The following is a 21349-nucleotide window of genomic DNA, read 5'->3' as shown; positions in this document are numbered from 1 at the left end:
GATAACATTCCCTTTCACATTTACATACACTCTTTTGCTATTCCTTCCCTTGTTCACTTCTCAGGACCTATTTACTGGTCCTTTCATTTTATTCCAAGTGCTCTTTCAAAAATGCAGCAACTGATAAAAATATTATCTCTTCACTGCCCTCTTTTCCCAGTGCTTTCTGAACCTAATTAGGAGTCTCATATGAAGGCGGCTTCTAAGCGGAAGTGAAAAATTGTTACATAACTGACAAAGATCAGCTTTACAGCTAATGGCCATATTTCAGTTAGAGGTCTATTACTGAAGTTCAACTTTCCTAAATTAGCAGGTCAGTTCAAAAGTAAATCCCTCAATAATAAAATACGGAAGAGAGAAAAAAGCTGATTCAAACCTGAAGTTGCGTGAAGATACGGGAAAAAAAAAATCTACTGTTGGGCACTGAAAATAACTTTCAAAGTTGTTCAACATACATTATAATTTCTAATCTTTTGAATTTCAGAGTAGGTCACTAAACTTGGAGAAATTTACCTCAGCTATATTAAAGACTGTATTTAGTGATTTGACTGCATCCTCTTCATAAATGAATAAGAGTTGGATGAATGACAGGTTTCTTATCATCTATGCTTGTGTTAACCCCCCCCCAGTATTCTGTATGTCAAAAATCCAGTATAGCTGAATCCTTAGCAAATACATGAGTCCACTGACTTCAATTAATTTGGTCCATGAACACAAGCTACAACTTTATTTAAAAAGCCAGTTGCTATTTCATTCTGAAAGCCTGCAAATAAAATTTGAGTTTTAGTGGACGAGTTTTAGGAAGCCTAACGCTTACTCCTTGATTCTATCTAGTGCTGTATCACCATCATAGTAGGGACTGACTTCATGCTCTCACGCACTTTCAAAAGACATGACTGTAGAGCACACGCTAGCAAGAGAGAAAAGACCAAAAAGATTTTGTTCTGCATAATTTTTTTGGTACAGTGCCTGGTTTAGCTGCAGCTACACACAGTAAGCCAAAAGTATTATCTCCAAACCAAAGGTGAGCACTTCATATGAATACAGTAACCAGGAATACCTGCATCCACAGAAGACAAAAAGGTTAACAGCATTAGCAATGCAAAAAATAATTCCGCAATATTGACCAAACAGGCAACACATCCAACACACAGTTTAAAATTGGATTCTAGGCCTTAGCTGTTTTCCCTTTTTCTCAATTATCTCACAGTAAACCCACAACTTCTGTACTTGTTCTGTATGTTAGTCTTCCACTAGAAGACTCTGCTTCTGTGTATAGTACAGGAGCCAGTTCAGTATTAGCTACTAGAGCAAACGTCATTCTTCAGTGGCACCTCCTGACATTTGGTACGCCTCGCAAACTCTTGTGGGTAGTTAGAATGGGAATAAGCATCCAGCTAAGACTGAGGGACTTCAGCATAAGGTTTTGATTAATTTCAAGATCTATTCCAACAGAACTGCTACGTTTTTCCTCCTCATCAGCTTCCCTATTTTACTTTGCAAAATTGGCATCAATCAGTTGCATGACAACTGAAATTTCCAAAGTCTATAATCAGAGAACAACACTGGATTGAGTATCATATGCTATGTCTAGATGGATGAAAGAAGATACCATAAAAAAAAGTGATAAGGCACTAAACCCAGCTATACTTGTAAGACAGTGAACTTGCAGGTGCATTTTTTAACTTGAAAGGAAATTGGTCCGTTTATCAAATTCAAAATGCAAGCCTACTTACAGCAATACAGAGGATAGCCAGAAGCTGTTACAAGTGACAGATGCTGTTCTCAGCTGTCCTTCAAGCAGGCATACTGCATTTTTGTTAGTGAATAAATGCAATTTGTTTTTGCCCCCAGTATGAAGTAAACAGTTGGAGTTTCTTCTCTGGAAAATATTAACCCCAAATAAAATCAGAACTTATCCTTCTAGCAGGCTGCTAGAGCTCTAGAAATAAACGGAAACACTGGAAGATTTTAGGAGGTGCTGAAACATTTGTTTTGAAGTTTTATTACAAAAATATATTTGCAAACATACAAAATTTTGGATGAAAAAATGCTCATTCTTAAACATTTATGCAATAACTTAATAACTGCAAACATACATAGGTGCTATAAAATCCACACCATACCAAAAACGTTAATGATGCAGTATCTACATTTACTGACTTACAATTATTCCCGGTTTCCAGAAATCTTTTCCTGAAGCCCCCCTTCCCCATGGTCTTCACACTGAAAGAACATGCAAATAGGTACAATTGGTGTATCCACAAAAGTGATAAAACACAGAAATTACTAAAAGCACATAATGTACATTAAAAAACCTAACCAACCATATGCCCATACACTGAATAGATAAAAATAAATACACCGCCAAATTAGACATACTGCATTTTTTCCAACTTGAAGTGAAAGGAAGATATTGCATCTTAACATTTTCGTAACATTGCCAGACAAAACTGAGGTGATATATATTGCACACATTCCTCCTGTTAAGATATGCTGTACAAAGCAACCCAAATACCTGGCAAAAAGCTGGCTGATTTTTTTTGAATACTTTTAAAAACAGGAAGTCTCAAATTAAAGTTTGTTTTCAAAAAAATATCAGAAATTGTATCCATGACTACACATGGCATAATGGGTTTCAAAAATAACACCAAAATGAAGCAATTAGAAATGCAAGCAAAAGTAAGCTACATCCAGCAGCGTTTAAATATTATATTATTTATACACAGAATTAAATATTTCATATGAAATCAAGATGAATCACTTAATTTTCTTTTTCTTAACTTTATTCGATCATTCCACAAATCTTGTTTAATTTGGAAAGATATACTGCTTCTAAGTTAATAGCTGTTAGGCACCTTACATATTGACTTTGCATTATTAAATAACAGCAGATAAAGTCTAACTACAAAACTGAGAATATTGATTTTCCTGAACAATTCAGCAGCTGTAGGTTTTAAAGCTGTCTTTGATTAGGTCTGAGTCTGGTTTTTGTGTGTATTTTTTTTTTTTTTTTAAAGTGACTTAATGCTAGCCACAAAACACATGCTTAGATAATACAATTATTTTGGGGAGTATAGTCTAAAATAATAGATTTTTAATTCTTAAAACTAATAGGTAAAATTCCATTAAGCCAGTAGTTTTGCAAAGAAAAAAAACACCACTTGAAAATGGTCACAGTAATTTCCTGTGATGACCCATGTAACTTGCTACACACTAGTTATCCCTACATGTGGCTAATGTGAATCAAGCCCTTCGGCAGCCTGGTAATTTTAGATTTACACAGACAGTTAAAATAATCAGGAAAAAAAGTTGTTATATAACACAGTCCACATTAAAAAACAAATCAGATTTTACACTGTAGTTGAGCTTGTGTTTTACAATGCAACTTTTCATTAAAGAGGTTTATCTGTTAAAACCACTACCCTGACACTTGTCATAAACCACAGACTGACTCCGTGGTGTATTGGATGACACCTAGCTTGGTTCCAGTGTCTGCTGCCTACATGTAGAGATCGCAGAACAAACGTGCAGGTGTTCAAGATGAACAGGTTTGCTTTTTGTAAAAAAGCCTGTCTAGTAATTACAATTTCAACTATGTTTCTCTTCCAGTCCATTTTGAAAGTTGGTGGGGGAAAAAAAAAAGTAAACCAATAATGTATTGCTACAAGTACCTTACAAAAACAAAGTAAAGTAAGGATCTGCCAACTGCTTGTGGGGGTTCCTGGACAGCTGAAAACAAGTTAAGGATATTCAAAGTAGAGTCAAACTCCTGTAACTGCACTGCTACTCTAAGCAGTATTACTTCTGTCAACTGTATATGATTGAAGAACTCAAAGTAAAACTCCCTCCTATCATTTCTACAGATCTTTGGATATAACTATTTAGCAAACAGTACAAATACACACTATCAGCTTCCAATATTTCTATTCTTAGAAACTTTTATCAAATCTTCCTTTAAAGAAACCAGAAGCTGTCCATAAGAAGTGAGAAGTTATGGGCTTTATCTCTGCTAAACCCAGATAAAAAGCAGCTTGCTGTTTGGTTTAGGCTATCCATTTTTGTTCAGAGGAACTGCTCATTGGTTTGTCCCTTTTAGTGAAACTTTTTCTAAAAAAGCCAACAAAACAAATGAGTTTAGACCTTACATCCAATTTGAGTCTCATTGTTTATGTGCATACACAGTGTTATAACTAGAATTTATGTAGGAAGCTCTTAGCTTTCTTAACAAGGCTGAGTTTATATTGCTGAATTCGAATGCTACCATTAAAGCCAATATATTTCTTGATGAACGTGCATGATATTAGCATCCTTCCCTGAATCTTGCACATTTTTCTAACAAAATATTATATCTTTTAACCAGAAACACTGAACTCAAATGCTGAGAATAGCTTTTCAGAAGGCAGGTAGCGCTAAACAAAGTACATTTTTCACTAAAAAGCTATGAAAAAAAACTAAAATAGATCAAATATGTAAAAATGTAAATATTTGTTGTATCTAATATGTACTGATTTGTGAACAAGTCACAATTAAAGCTCAATGACTAGTTTCCAATGAAATGACCATGCAATTTGACTTTGTCAACATTAACTAATCCTTAGGATATATATACATACATATATGTTGTAAGGAGCCAAACAATTTTTTCCTTTGTATTTCAATAGTGCTTGAGGGAAAAGAAAGCAGCAGTGCATCATAACTCACTACAGATTATCTTTTTACTCAATAAATCAAAACTTTTTCTACTGGAAAAGCATCCTTTAAAACTACTATTGCTGAAGAAAGTTGTGACCTGAAATCTTATTAATTACCTTTGCATGCCTTTAAGAATTGGTAAACCAACGCAGCAGCATAAGAAACTAGAATTAGAAATTTTATGATTTCAAATGGGAAAGTATCCAGTTAAATTCTTACATTAGTGAATAGTGATTTACTAAGTCACATACAAGAAGCGATAACATGGTAATTAGATAAACTTCGGACTGAAGTATGCACTAACAATGTGGGGAGAGGGCAACAGAAGAAAAGCATGCATTTGTTCCCCATCTGCATAGTGTTCAACACTGCAGTTCCAACACAACTGAAGAATGAAAGGCAACTATGACATGGCCCATCCTTAAGCTAAAAGGGAAACAGAGTATTTAAATTATATCAAACACTGCTGAACAGGAAGAAGGTCTTCCAGTGGTGGTCTTGTAACTATAAATTTAAAACAAGAGAATGTCAACCTGCAACAGAACTACTGTATTGCTTGCGGGGGGTGGGGGGCGAAGATACAATCGCTGAGAGTTTTGCATATTTCAAATTTTGCCTTTTTAGAGAAAGTGGCCTTACTCACTTGGATACCTGTTTAATGTCAGCAATGCAGCAGCAAATAAGATTAATGGAATATTTAAAAGATGAATTTATTAGCTAGAGACTGTCAATTTATTGAGCAAATCACATTTTTAAACCTTTTGTTAAAGATTTAGCTCCACAGGCCTGGCTTCCAGATCCATGCCTTCCCATACCTGCCAACTTAATCACAAGGCATTTTTCTCTCCTTTGTCTCAGCCATTCAAACCGGAACTAGTTTCCCACAACTGAATTTTGTTCTGGTGTGGTGTAGTGTACTGTACTATGTATTTGCTGGTTTACATAACACTGAGTCTGTAATCCTTGAACAGTGAATACAGCTAGGAACGAAAGCCAGAGGAAACATCTGCACATTCACTTAATGCTAATGAGAGCTCAAATGCAACTTAAGTCCCCTCCCCAATAAAAACAAAGGTTTGCTGGTGATGATCACAGTGAAAACTTAGATCACTTCTGAGAACATTACTTTCATAAGTATTTAAGGAATAGTCTTTCCTAACAGGTTCAAATTCAAGACATTGAAAACTAAATATTCTTTTACAAAAATATTAGTCTTTTAGACGAGGCATAATAGTTTCTAAAATGGATATATTTTAAGTAGATTTAGCTTCAATTATAGCTTAATGTTGTCTGTATTCTTGGTTAGGACTTGCAAGTAGACTTCATGAATAGTGCTGAGAAAACGGGAATCATTCTGCAGGGGAAAAAAAACCCAAATTAGAAACATTAGTAGAATAACATAAAAAGTTTAATGCCATTTATGCTGTGCATAAGGATTCCTTATAGTGCTAGCTATCTGAGAGTTAAGAGAAGGGAACTAGCTGCATACTTGCGCAAGAGGCAATGCTTTTTGGACAACACACAGACTTTGAACTATGAATCTGGTAAGATAGCTAAAGGGATCACCAAGCACACTGGATGCTCAAACAAAACAGGGGTCACTAGGTCAGCCTTGGCCACATGATTTCACTTCCCTCTAGAGTCCAAACCTTAGTCTTAGACAAGAGAATTCCATTCTGTGTACAGGCTCCCAAATAAAGTCTGCATGTCAGAAGTAATGTTATTTCTGTCTGTCAGACCAGCCTGTTGTAAAGGATTGCGGTGTGTTACACAAGAATTCTCATGTCAAAGCATGATTGTGAAGTTAACTATTTTAATCTATAGACAATATTTACAGAGATATTTTTTGAGACTAATTCCTTCAAATAACAAGTCTACAAGACTGGTATGTAATCATTTAGCTTGAAGATGTAACATTCTTTTTATAAGATCCGCACATCAAATTTGGTATCCTGCTTGGACTGCTATGCAAGTACTCCCCTGCTGCAGGGTATGCCCATTTTGGCCTTCATTCAGATATCTCTCTATATGAAGGAAGACTGGAGATAAATACTCCAGTCAGCTCTCTAAAGTCACCAAAATGATGTTCTTCACACTAATGGGTGAGAATCAGTGTGCTATGTCTCTAATGAGAGTAAGACTTCTGGCAGTGGAGCTCGGTTGGAAGACTGAGGAGTAAGCTTGTTAAGCCTTTTAAGAGAAAAAACCATACACACCAATACACAAAAAGGTTACGCAAAAAGGAACAACATACATAAATCAGGCAACCTAGCTAAAAATGGGATTTGGTAGCGGCCCCTTTTGGTCCTAACAACTTTATTGCTGGGAAGATATTGTTTGTTCCTTTTAGACTTGCATTTCAGGTGTTAAGCTCAATTAACCATGAGGAGGGGGCAAGAACCGTTTGTCATTCATGGCAATTTCACCATGAAATTAGAGATCAAAATTATCTCAACTCAGTTGGCTACTCCCATCATCACATATTTGATTCAGCTGAACTTTTCAGTCCCTAGAAATAGCAGAACTAGAACTTTGCAATTTCCATTTCAGATACACATACTTCAATTAAAGATCAGGAACACTTCTAGGGAACTGGAAGCAGGAAATCTTACAAAGACAACAAACCCAACTTCCCCTGTCCCCACACCAGGGCTTCTACTAGTGCAACTTCTTCCTCACTTGTCCACAAATTCATACAGATGTGAAAGGACACATCTGATGTACAGCTCTGTCCTAAGTCCTGCATACGGCAACCAAAAGGAGCAAACTCTGCCATACTACGTGTACAGTGTGGAGTAATCTACCCCTTCCAACAAAAAGGAACAACTTCTGTAACGTTTCAAGGCAAAAGGAGTTGTACGGGTACACAATTTCTCAGTACTGGCTACTGTACTTGGAAACCACCCCATCCCTCAGAAATTGAGCTCTGTAAAGACAGGACCTTTATTAGGTGTATCAGTGCTTCTTGAAGCTGAGACCTACTGAGAACAGTAGGAGGTATAGTCTGAATTTCTGTTGTTCCAAGTGTTAAAGGCGAAGAAGAATTGGCTTTATTCTCCACTTCAGCAGCTTTTGTAGCCGACTGCTGAAAAACACTAGGAGACAAGAGGATTGAAGGCGTTACTGTAGTTGTGGCTGTAACAAACTGCGGAAGTGCAACCTGTAAAAGAACAGAAAATTAATAAGCACCGTGTCCAGTAAGAATGAATGCTGTTATAAAGGCTGTAGAGACGAGCAAAAAAAAAAAGTTGAAATAAATTGTAGCCACTACTATTCAGTCAGATATTACAGAATAGCTGCTCTTAATGAAGAAACATCTACCTATGAAGATTAATATCAATAGTAATTCTCATTTCAAGAGCTGAAGAAGCTAACAGTCTTCAATATTCTCGTATGCAGACTCCCTCCTCCTCGTGGTTGCTACCTTCCAGAATTTTTGAAATATAACACACAGGATAAGAGATGAACTTTTCACCTAGGTAATCTAAGAAGCATGCAGTTGTTTTGCAAATTATTATCTTCCTCTGGAGTTTACAGAAAGGCTAGTCCTGCTTCCTGCCCCCCCCCCCACTTCTATGGTCTCCAACAAATACACTTACAATTTGAAGTGAAGTATCTCAAAGCTATTTACAATGACTGGTGAACTGTAATTAAAGCACTGGAGTATACTGAAATATTCTCATTCTAAGTACAGTTTCCCTTGGGGGAAGGTGGGGACAGGAATATTTTGAGGACCATCTTCCCACCTCCTTCTTCCACAGGTCTGTATCAATTTCATTACAGAAATCCACACACTGCTTTTACCACTTTTCCTTTTAGACATAAATTGCAAATGTATAGGAATATTATATTTGCATAAAGTGGATGTGAATAAACATCCACTTTGAGCAACTCCCATGTCTCCTGATAACTGCAATTATTATTCAGTATGATAACCTACATCTTCCTCAGGCTTCCAGAATGACCAAGGAGTGGGGGGGGGGGGGGGGGGGGGGGGGGGGGGGCAGAAAATAAACAAGCCAATCTCACTCAAAAGACAGCAAGACTAAATGTGGTATGTAAAGATGTCTGATACATCAGCAGAAAGAGTTCCCTTTGGATAATCAAAAATCTTCAGAAATAAAAAAAAAAGTTAAGGCATATATATCAACAACAGTAGAACGAGCAAATTGATTTTGTTACAGTCAAAACTGCAAAGACTTACAGCGTGGGATTCCGGCTGAAGACAACATTTTTAAACTAACAAATACAGTTTGCCACACAACATGCACACGCTTCTTAAAATGCCAAAATCCAAGTAAAATGTTTTTATTTATATAATTATTTACTGTGTCATGAACAGACTGTAGAGCTTGTCCTATAGCAGGCCAGTAGCTGAAACACCATTTTACTTTCAGCAGGACCATTTTTACTGCCTTCATAATCAGATATGGGCATGCTACTAAAATTGCTTTTATGTAGTGCAAGGTAGACAAGAATGAGGTAATGTAACAGGTCTGAAAAAGGAGGGGGTAGGTAAAAGAAAAGCAGAATTAAATCACAGATAGCATCCTGAAAAGAATACATTACAAAAAGGTGATTGAAAATAATTCCTCAAGCCTTGACTATTACCAGTTATTTTTTGAACTGCAACATGAAATTTTATATTGACATTATTTTGAACTGTTATTCAAAGGCAGTTCTAAAAATGTTACATCTGTATTTAGATCACTACGACTTTCTATTAGCAAGTTTTGCAGCAACAAGTGCTTGTTATTCTTTTCTTCCTTTATCTGGCATTTTTTTTCGCTTGGCGTCTTTTTTCGTAAAATACAAGGTATCTCAGAAAAACTGAAAGATACAGCAAGGTTACGATTGCATTTTATGCCTCTGGGGTGGTTAAGGCTGGGCTAAGGCTAACAGACCCCACTGCAATGTTACAGCATTAGTACTGCTTGCTTGCAAGATAAAAAAAATCAGTTCAAATGGTACAAACTCAATGGAAGATTGCAGATCCAAAAATGTATTTTCATTTCACATTGGCACCAACACTAAGAGACACTGTACAACAAAAAAGTGTACTTATCCATAGCAGTCTACAGAAACTCCTCTTTGCTTCAGTACAGCTTGTTGCTGCTTCGTAACAGCACTTTAAATATGGTCAGTGGGCAATGACTATTTGAGATACCAACTGCTTACCACAGTTTAACAACCACCACCCCCCCCTTTTTTTAAGAAACCCAACAATTGCCAGAAGTATTTATCTACTTACTTGACTTGCTTTAGGCAAAGTCTTCGGCTGTGGAAATACTTCTGGTTCCTTGTTTTGTTGTACAGGCTAAGTTAAAAAGAAAGCATAATTCACAAGTTAGCATCCACACTTCAATTTCCAATGGTGAATGAAAGCACAAAAATGCAAATGTCAACAGATTTTAGATGTAATTTGATCCATTTTGTAAAACTGATACAATCAATGGGAGGCTGGAAAAGAAGGAAACATTCATGTTTTATGCTTTCAATATTACAGTAAACCTGTAAAGCCACAACAAAGCACTTCTGAAGAAAGACTACTACAATTAAAAAAAATCTGTAAATGTTAAACCACTGAAACTGGGAACAAAACAAATGCTACGAAGTGAAGAGTTCAGTACCTTATAATCAATCTGATAAATTGCCAGGAATGTTAAATTCACTATTTTTTGTAGGAGTTTTATCTAATCACCTCCACAAAAATGAAATGCTGTTTTCTGCTAGAATTTCAGAAGCATTTTATACCTTTAGAAACAGCATCCAGATATTTATTTAGTCAGATTTCAAGACTGTAATATAATAAAATTCAAGTATCATAAAATATTAGAAAACCCAATAAGAGGCACGTAGATAAGGTACTTCAGTAAATTCCTGGGGCATTCTTTGAAAGGCTTGTTATAGCCACTTGGAACACCTCTTGGCAACACAGAGCAGCAAAAAATACCTTTGCAACAGACAATACTCAGCTTATTTGAACTGCAATAAAAACACTCAGGAAATTGATAGTCCTTAATGACAAAAATAAAATCAGTTTTATGAAGTGGTAACTATCACAAGACCAAATTCTTCAAGTCTACTTACACAAGAGGTAAGTAGTCTTCTGCTACTTTGAGAGTATGTTTGGACTATGATGAATTTTGTCTAATGAAAATATGTACATGCAGCAGACATGGTGGAAGGAAAAAAGGGGTGTAAGACTGTCACGTGAAGAGCTAAGTCCCTGTCAAGCAGACCTTGAATAACTGCACTCAAGGGCAGTTATGCATAAACCCAGCCAGCTTTTCTAAATGCTCAAAGATGTCACAACCCTCAGTCAAATCTGTACAAAGTTTAGTCGCACACAAAAGAAAAATACTGCTCAGAATGCACAGTTCTTCAATACTATATCAAGATAGCTGCTCAATGCTGTACTTGGACCTCCTCCTCGCTCTGCAAAATGAATCAGTCCATACATCTCAAAAAGGTGATCGCTAGTAAAATAAGCCTTAACATGTAGCAGTCATAGCATTCTTGAAAATTTTCAACAATAGCAGTCAATTAGAAATAAGGTATTTAGAAAGACAGCACAATGAAAACACACCCATTTCTTAAGACAGGGATAACTCTTTTGAGGACAGAAAAACACCACTTGAAAAATACAGGGTACTCTAAAATAATGCTCAGGATCAAGATACAGACTGAAGAGTTGCGCTTTGGACTAGATCTCTGTTATGAGTAAGTCATCACCATATTCATAGCAAAGAGTAGCAGCTGACCCAGACAGGGCTACCAAAGATCTTGTTAAAACCCAGTGGCAAGCACTGGATAATAGTAAGCATTCGGAAATTCATGCAGATGAAGCTGTAAGTAGTTTTGTTTGGTGTTTTTTATTCTTGCATTATCACTGTACCCAAGATGCAAGAAGGCACGATCAAACACTGGCTTGGTGCGCATGACTAAAATAAAATAATAATGCAACAAAAAAAAGCGAAGTCTTTGGATAACCTCAGAGGTGGGCACTACAGAAAGTTACACCCTTTGGAGAAAAAAAGAAATCCAATAACCCAAACTCAGTGATGTCTTTACTGCTGAGGTACCCAATTATACAGCAGAGCAACACTAATTGATAGAAAGTAATTTATAACGCAAAGCCACATTCATTAACCTTACAGACTAGCAGTGACATTTTCACCTAGTCTCTCAAAACAAATTTACCGCTTTGGCTTATATTAAGGCATAGACGATAGACTCTCCTCCAAGAAATAAAAAGTTTAAGAGGTCCTTTGTAAGCGATACTAGGATCAAACAAACCAAGGTGGTCAATTAGATAAAATAAATCAGTTTACGAGCTAATTTACTAAATAACTAACAGGGTATCCCCAGCAGAAAGGGCTTAAAATTGAAGTAGTACAAAACATCCAAAGCAAAACAGCTAGAAACAGGAAATTGTTAATTTTGTATCTTCAAAGATGGTACAGGCTAGACTTCCACAGCATCAACTCTCACAACAGCGATCAGTCTTCTGTCCCTTCTCAGATCATCAGTTCTTAGCAGCATTTTTGACACAAGACAGATCAATTCTTTAGGACTTACTTATACCCTAACAGTACCATACAGTACTCCCTATGAAAAACCTCCTCCTCTACACACAGGTCTGTCACTGACAGCAGATGCAAATGATGTAAAACTAATGGAATTGGATTTCTAAGGTAGCAATTCAATCAATATCATCCAGGGGAAATCCTCTGTTGTTTTAAAAAGGCTAATATGTAACAGCACATTTTCCAAGGAAAAACACTTGTAAGTCTAAAAACAGTCTAATGCTTCATGGATATGAAAACCCACAGAATACCTGAAGGGGAGTGATTATCTTGCTGTTCAAGGCTGATGGCTTACTGTGAGATTCTTTGAAGCTTTCTGGTGTTGCAAGTTGGCCAACCGAGGCAGAGATGTTTGGTGTTAAGGAAGTCTTAGTGAGAGACTGCTGTTGCATTTGGTCATGCTGTGGGGTCAACCTGAGCTTCTGGAGAAGATCAACACTTGTATGGGATGTATTTGAGACAGTTCCTGTATTTGTTGACGTCAAGGGTGCTATAAGCTGACTTTGGCCAGCCATGAGATTTTGTGGAGCATGGTTCACTTCAGACGGCAGCTGATTCACTAGTGGGGATATCTGCTTGGCAGCTTGCTGCATAACTTGCATTATACTGTTGTTTTGTTTTAGGCCAGGAAGCATCTGAGCAGGGGCAGCTTCCACTGTCGAGGCTGAATTAAGAATAGGGCTTAAACAAACTGAATAGCTTGAAACATTTTTTACATCAGGCTGGGAAACTGAAGCTGGAGGTATTAGCATAGGTGTTGAACATTCCTGCTGATTCAAAGGATTGACACTGGTTTTGATGCTTGGACTTTCAGATTTCCCTAATGATTGTTGTATTGCTGTTGACTGGTCAAAGGAAAAAGGCAAGAGCAAACTGGGTTGCTCTCTGGCAGAGGTGTCAGTCTGCAACTTCTCCATTCTCTCTGGATTGGGACATGGAGCTGCAAGCTGTTCCTTTGGTACAGAAGTTCCAAACAGTTCCTCCAAAGTCAGATGCTTCTGCCTTGACTGAAGTGGCTAGAAAGGGAAAAGGAACTTTTCAGTTTAGAAATATACATACCACAGTGCATCTCACAGTCTATTACAATTTCAAGCAAACTACGAAAGAAAACTAGGTCAAATGCATTTAAAATACAGTTTGGATATCAGGTGTACCCTGTTCACAGGAATTTTGAAATCCAATTTCATTCACGAGGAGCATCCTGTCTATGTAAGCATTTTGTCTCCATTCTTCTACGGAGAGACTGTACACTCGTAGTAAAGAAGAGGGAAGGCTATGGATTCTGTTGTCACAATGGCACCTGTCACCATCGATCAGCCCTAACTACACAAGGCACTTCAGGGCCAGGGGGAGAACATACAGGTTGAACAAAATCCACATAAGAATTTATAGAGTTGGAAATAATTAAAAGGCCTAGAAGATGGGAAAGGAGTAGAGAAACCTGAAGGTACGCATATATCTCCTTGAAAAGCATATATATACACACAGAGTTACATCTACCAGTCTTTTAGGCTCCCCCAAAATCATACATCTAGCCCACACCACTGACATTGCTAGGAAAATCTGATTTTAAGGATATAATCTTCTCAATATTTTGCTGAAAATATTTAGAAGTGTGTTTCACTAAAGAGAAAAGAAACAGCTATTAACACCCTTTATCTCAAAAATTGCCTTTTTTTCTTTTTTTTAAGGCTGCACAAGACCAGAAGTTACATAAAACAGCTGGGCTAAAACATAACATTCTGTTCAGAAGGCTGAATGGCCTGCAGCACAATTCCACTGCATTCTGATGGTATGTCTAAACAAAGATGCTATTTTACAATGACAACTAATGTGCCATGACATTGCTACGCTAGCTCTAATTTTACTAGCACAGGCAACAGCAGTGAAGGTATGGCAGTACAGGTAGCATGCAAGCAGCCTAACAAAAAAGCCCTTTAGCTTCAAATCATATTGACTTCTGCCCAGGTTACTAATCTCCATTGCCATTGTTGTTACTCATTTTTAGCTAGCTTTAAGTCAGGCACACTTTCATTTTGCAGCTGAGACATTCTATAGTTTATAAACCTTATTAATTATGGTAGCAATTCTTCCTAGAAAGTTGTTCTTACTTTTTTCCACTGATCTTACTGTTCCAGAGACCTGTCCTTCAGCTGTAAAGACTCTGTTAAGAGAAAAACCACTATTCCATCTCATTTCAATCTCAGCTTTTCACTTCATCATGATAAACTGACTAGCTCTCCTTTATTAATAAATTATTATATTCAAGTAATAAGCAGAAATCTCTATCATGCTCTGATCCAAAACAGACTAGCCCCTTATGTGGATACAGTCTCAAACATGAAGGTAATTTTCCAGCCTGAAGTAGAAAACACATTTTTTGCCTGTCTCATCTCTGGCTAAGGTATATTTTGAGTATTTTATCAACCCAGTGTGTTATGAAGACCCTTATCAGCAGGGGCTGCAAAAAGCAACATGATCACATTACTTGACAGGAACTGAGTGCTGCCCAGATGGTTTCTCCAGAAATCATTTCAGATATATTGAAACATGAATTAGCAGTCAGAGCTGGCACTATAAAGTTTAATTTCAGTGTTCCGATTCAGTTTTGCTGATTGCTGGCACAAAAGCATTTCATGACACAACTGATTTTCATTTTGAACTGCCAAGATAAAAAACTTGAACTTCAGAATATCAGAGAAGACATTTATTTTAATTCCCAAATCTGCGATATCTTTAGCATGAAATGAAGTTAGAAAATCAACATACAAGTGTGACATTTTGGAGGCGGTTTAGCAAACTCACCACACTTCTCATACGTACACTATTTTTTAATTTCAGTGGTCACCTGTTTTGATTTGATAAAAAAAAAAAGTACTTTTGCAGGTTAAACGGAATGTTTTGCCAGGAGTCTTCCAGTTATCCATGTTATTAAAAATCCGATTAAGAACACATTTATTATATATTTGAACCCAGTTCATTAGCTTTACAGAATTATCACTTAAGTTACCCAGTTTTTTTGTTTTTTCCAACATCTCTGCAGCTATTATTTTAAATAGCTCAACAGAGTTTAAAATATGTTATTTCACCTGTTCTATAAATTGACTATTTCCCTTTAATTACTTCAGAGGAATTTGTTAGAATCTTATCTTTCCAATTTTATCATGCAATTCCATGCACTGTCAGGTGGGGCACTTCAGCTGACTGTGTACAGCCTACATCAAGTGAGCCAAAAGAAAATACCTTCTTTTAAAACAAAGCCTCAGCAACCCCGCTGACCAGGCATGCAGCAAGCAGACCTGGCTACTGGCGCCAGTCTATCCCCGGTGCTGAACCAAAAGCAGAGGGGGCTGTCACAACCAACAATCCCAGCGAACTCCGCACCCCTCATTTTAATTCATTAACTGTTACTGCCCCATCCCCTAAAACAGATTCCTGCTGCCCATACCCTAGCCTTAACCTGTACTTGAAATTACTTACTACTACTACTACAAAGTACTTTGTTTACAAGCACTAAGTGCAAGGTTGCATACGCTTTCACAGGGCATTTTGATTGTCAGACAGAGATTTGTTGCATCAGAAACACAACAGCAGACCTGCAGCTGACCTCAGCAGAACATCTTCTGAGAACCACTGCTGACCTTGCCGTGCCCACCGGGTGGCACTGTAAGCAGGCCCACATTACTTGGGAGTGGAGGGAATTTAGCTATTGCAGAATTTTTTTTTTTTTCCTAAGTTTATCTCTAAGAAGTCCTGTAGGAAGCTACAGCTTCCTTGTGCAGAAATGCTTACTAGAAAATGGAGCCAAATACAGAACTATTGATACCTACTCCAGCACCTCCAGTGGTGATACTAAGTATTTTGTAACAAGTTTCCTGTAGCTCAAAGACAACATTTACACGAGGCAGAGGTTATTTTCACTAGCATTTTTACTGTGGTTTAAACTTTAATAACAGGAGTAACACCAAGTTTTACAATTTGTAGATTATTTGGATACATGCTGATTCAATGTGCTGTATTTAACACTTACCCGAAATAGATCTCAACACTGGTATTGACACAATTTGAGCAACATCCCTCCCAAAAAACACTGAATTTTTTTTTTTTTTTAACAGTAATTCCCTTCCTGCAGAGGAAGGAATATACTGTGAAAAAGTTCTTAACACAGGAAAAAAACCCTCAAACAACGCTCCTCCCCTGCCTCCAAGAAAACACACCCCCCCGAAGCAAACCAACACAAAACCATGCACACTTTTCCCACAATCTAAGTACACAGGAATCAGCCAAGCTGACTGATACCGTTACCAAACAGTCATACAAGCAGCAGTTCAATGCAAACTACAGAAGTGGTTTGGGAGAAGATAGGTAAACACATTTTCAGTTATGCCAAAGAGAATTCAATGCTGCCATAACTGAAGAGCCTTCCATTTCATGTCTAGCAATTCACTGTTGATTTAAGTTAGCAGGACCATAGCTACAGCTTTGAAATCAACACAGATAAACCTTAAGTGTCTGAAACACAACAGGGCTTGAGTTCACGTGTGAAAGACTGCAACACAGTATGCAGCTAACTGATGCCATATTTAGTTCAATAATGAGACAGACGTAATTTTTCCTTGCTTCCTGGCCCTGCACATCATCCTGCACATTACCACAGACTGACTTCTTCCAGAATCCAAATTAGCCCATTTAAACATACTTGGATATTCACAGTAGTGCAACACAGCCTCATATTAATTGGGCAGGAGTGTCGATCTGCTGGAGGGTAGGAAGGCTCTGCAGAGGGATCTGGACAGGCTGGATCGATGGGCCAAAGCCAGCTGTATCAGGTTCAACAAGGCCAAGTGCCAACTCCTGCACTTTGGTCACAACCACACCATGCAATGCTACAGGCTTGGGGAAGAGTGGCTGGAAACCTGCCCGGCGGAAAAGGACCTGGGGGTGCTGGTCGACAGCCGGCTGAACATGAGCCAGCAGTGTGCCCAGGTGGCCAAGAAGGCCAATGGTATCCTGCCTTGTATCAGGAATAGTGTGGCCTGCAGGAGCAGGAAGTGATTGTGCCCCTGTACTCGGCACTGGTGAGGCCGCACCTTGAATACTGTGTTCAGTTTTGGGCCTCCCAGTGCAAGAAGGTCATTGAGGTGCTGGAGTGTGTCCAGAGAAGGGCAATGATGCTAGTGAAGGGTCTGGAGAACAAATCTTATGAGGAGCTTCTGAGGAAACTGGGATTGTTTAGTCTGGAACAGGCCGAGGGCACACCTTATCGCTCTCTACAACCACGTGAAAAGGTGGCTGTAGTGAGGCAGGTGCTGGTCTCTTCTCCCATGTACCAAGTGATAGGACCAGAGGAAATAGCCTCAAGTTGCGTCAGGGGAGGTTCAGATTGAATATTAGGCAAAATTTCTTTACTACAAGAGTGGTCAGGCATTGGAACAGGCTGCCCAGGGAAGTGATGGGGTCACCATCCCTGGAGGTGTTCAAAAAACGTGTCGATATGGCACTACAGGACACCGTTTAGCAGGCATGGTGGTGATACGCTGACAGTTGGACTTGATGATCTTAGAGGTCTTTTCCAACCTTAATGATTCTATGACTTTTAAATGCTAAGTCAAAAGACAGAATTTAGGATCCTAAAATCTTGAAACCCATTAGCTTATTTAAAGAGGCAATACATTCAGCAGACAACACTGCAGGCATTCTACAAAAAACATACTTTGGTACCAAAACAAAGCAATAAATAAAAAAAGGCACCTTATTTAGGTCTGGATGAAACATACCTGCTCTTGCACTAGTAATGAAGTTTTTTGTTCCGAAGACTCTCTGCTTTCTGACTTTGGAGGATTTGCATTTTGTTGCATTCCAGAACTTGATATAATACTTAAGTCACTGATCTGATTCTAGGGGAGGAAAAAAAAATTAACACAAATACATGAGTTTTAAGTCTACATTTATCCACTCCTACAATCCTGTTCACATGGCACTTTCACTGAAATACAGATAATGTACAGAGTACCGATGCTTGTAAGACACTGAAATTCACAAATTTTAGGAAATAAAAGTCATACCAAGACATCCACCATCTGGTATGCAATCATAAAGCTTTTACTCTTTATTATTAAAAAAAGACAACTGGCTTCAAAAGTTTTTCACTAAGAAAAAAAAGGTATGCTTTTCACATCCTTGTCACTGACTTATTTCCACCAGACTGAATTAACCATGTACATGTATTTTCAGAAGGTGTTAATTTGGTTTTCTGTGAATAAGACAAAAAAAAGACCAGTGTTGCATTATAACAGACAGTATGATTACAAATCGAGTTGACATTCATCTTTAATAAGAACATACATAAACTAATATAAATTTTATTGCAGTTTGAATCACCAGTAAAAAAAAACTGTAGAACAGTCTAGCTTTCAATAGCTACCGTATTTTATGCATATAATATAGCTGAACATCCACACAACACATGATGATTGCTCTGGTCACTTAGCCACAGCAGCAAAATATGGGTTAAACTTTTTAGCAACAAGTTAAAAAAGAATCTGAGCTTCACTTTTTTTGCTTTCAATTTCAAATTGAAAGCAATAAATACAAAATCAAGACTATACATTGTGATTTAGGGACAGAGGCAAGAAGCAAGTTCTCTTCCATCTTTCCAACTTTTAGCCACTAACTTGAAATTCAAAACTCTTTGTGCCTGAAATGCTGGATGCCTTGCGGTTACAAAAGTCAGACAAAGAATAGTTTTCTTTTCACTAGAGGATGTTTTGATGCTCATACTGAAACATACACACAAAACACTACGCTGTAAAAAGCATCCATTTACTTCATTAAAAAAAAAAAATCTCAGAATTCATTCATTTTCACATATGGATTTGATGTAGCGAGTACTTCAAGGATTAAGCTGATTTGGAATCCTAGATTAAGTCACTCAGACCTTCATAAATCTCTTTTTCACTCTCTCTGCCCCCTTCTCGTGCTGACACTCTGCCAATCTCATGTGGGCTGCACACAAGGATTACTGTATGATCCATCTGGAATGTACCAGGCAGATAAGTACTTTCTGCTCCTAAATACAAATTCATGCATAATTACTGAGTGCCATAAAATAATTTGAAAAAAAAAAAAAAAATCAAGACAGGAAAGGTCTTTCAAGCAGCCATCTTCAAAACAAGTTGGTTACCTAACCATGTTAACATTGACACACCTCGGCTACAAGGAGTTCCAAAATTAACATGCCAGAGGTTTGTTGCTAAAGCCTAGGTGGTCAAGAAAACATTCTCCAAAGAAGTTTGCTTGAAATGTGACGAATATTGCTCAATTCTGTTTATCTGGCAAATTCTACATAACTACAGTCACAGCAGGCTATGGGACTGTGTTCAACAGATTCAGTTCACATATACACACAAAAAGGAAATTGAATACTTATTCTAGTTTTACTAGTGTTCTAAAAGCATCAAACACACACACACGATAACAACAACTAATCAAGACACAAAATGCCCAATTATACAGTAGCTCAACTGTAGTCCATGCCCTACATAGTTCCCTACTGTATTACAGGCACCAGACATCAACTGTCCATCACAGAATCTGCATACCAGTGCCTGTTTACCAGTATTTTACTTGTCTGCAGAAGCTGTTCCATGATGCTCAGGAACTTCATTTCTAGCAAAAGCTTTTCAGTACTCTCACATGAAAAAGATTTGAAAATTTGGAGAGAAGAAGCTGGAATATCCTTTTTGAGTCACTTTTAAGAGCATCTGTTGGAAATATGTATTATCCAATACTGCAAGACCAAGGAGGGACAAAGGCTTCATCACACCCTAAGAGGGTACTACCAAAACAGTGAGTTCTTGTGGTGTATGCTTTCTTTTTTTGAGGGTTTTTTCCCCCCTTCTCAAAAAGCCTTCAGTTTCTTCAAATCTGTCTCAATTGATACAACACTGAAAGATGAGTCATTCAGGTTTTGATGCTTACTTCTGTGCTCTCACAAAAGCTGCTACTTCCACAATGCTGGCCTTTGTACAAAGACACCTTCTCCCCAAACAGCACTGATGCTCAGAGACTCAGAAGCGATTTTTTTTTAATCTAACACATCACTGATTTTCAGAAACTAGTATCTGGCCTGGTCAAATATATTGTATGGTTTGTCACATTCACCTGCCCTCAATCTATGTCAGAAAGTGACAAGTTAAGTTTGCTCATACAGGGCTTAATCCACATGTTCATTCTTTACTCCTCATCCCACACTATACCGTTAACAATTTAGAATCCTACAGAGACTCAAATCCCAAGTACTCAAAGGAACTCTGCTGTAACCTACTGGACAAGCAAGTTCTGGAAGGAATCATGCACTCTACTATGTGCCAAGTCTTCTCCCACCAGTACAGCAACAAAAAACATACCACAGCTCTGCAATGTTATACTCACACACTACTTACCATTGCACATTCTTCTACTACTACACCTGGGGAGAGGCATGTTCAGAATCTTTGTTTCCTTTTTTGGATCTCCCACATATTACCCTTGTATGCATCCTGCATGTATGAATTCAGTCTTCAGGACTGTATGAAATAATTCTTTCCCAAAAGAACTCACTATGTAAACTTGTGAATTCAGAACTGGCAAAAGATACCAGACTCACCCTTCCAAAAATCATTTAATTTATTAAAAGGGTAGACACATAGTAGACAGGACAGGAGTAGTAAACTCGGGAACAGAAGGACAGAGGAACAGTATTGTTATAGTTAGTCTATAGCTATTAAAAATATGGTTCATAGTCTACAAATGTACTGAATGACTAAATCTGTAATCTCTAATACCAGAAGACTTCTTCTGAGACTAAGAAGAGACAGACAGTGTTGGGTACAATTTTTATTTACTATTCATGGAGACAAAATTTTCTCACAGCAGTAGAAATCATTGTAAAATGGGTCTATCAAGTTACATTTCAAGTTCGATCACATGATTGGTAGTCAACCCATCTTGCCTGAAATTAGAGACTTTGCTAGTAAAGTGTACTTAAAGGAGGGAAAAGGACATCAGTCTGAAAAGAAGGCTAC

At 37.7% G+C, this 21349-nt stretch overlaps 1 protein-coding gene and 1 long non-coding RNA gene across 2 annotated transcripts in view; one reads left to right on the top strand and one right to left on the bottom strand.

Moving 5' to 3' along the window:
- Positions 1-21349, top strand: part of LOC142362690 (uncharacterized) — a 40214-nt gene that overhangs the window by 7617 nt on the left and 11248 nt on the right. Inside the window, exon 2 of the long non-coding RNA XR_012765225.1 lies at positions 13976-14076. This is a non-coding gene — a long non-coding RNA (uncharacterized LOC142362690). The remainder of the gene's footprint in view (positions 1-13975; positions 14077-21349) is intronic.
- The window catches only part of DCP1A (decapping mRNA 1A), a 38073-nt gene continuing 18709 nt past the window's right edge, over positions 1986-21349 (bottom strand). The window contains exons 6-10 of the mRNA XM_075432523.1: positions 18062-18181; positions 12536-13300; positions 9947-10012; positions 7637-7855; positions 1986-6049 (exon numbers count right to left, since the gene is read on the bottom strand). Coding sequence (XP_075288638.1) covers positions 5969-6049; positions 7637-7855; positions 9947-10012; positions 12536-13300; positions 18062-18181 — 1251 coding nt within the window. The 3' untranslated portion in view covers positions 1986-5968. The remainder of the gene's footprint in view (positions 6050-7636; positions 7856-9946; positions 10013-12535; positions 13301-18061; positions 18182-21349) is intronic.

The sequence above is a fragment of the Opisthocomus hoazin genome, chromosome 11 (assembly GCF_030867145.1).
Source record: "Opisthocomus hoazin isolate bOpiHoa1 chromosome 11, bOpiHoa1.hap1, whole genome shotgun sequence".
Classification (NCBI taxonomy): Eukaryota; Metazoa; Chordata; class Aves; order Opisthocomiformes; family Opisthocomidae; genus Opisthocomus; species Opisthocomus hoazin.
Note: the sequence above shows the minus strand (reverse complement) of the source record. Positions and strands in the feature narration are given on the sequence as shown.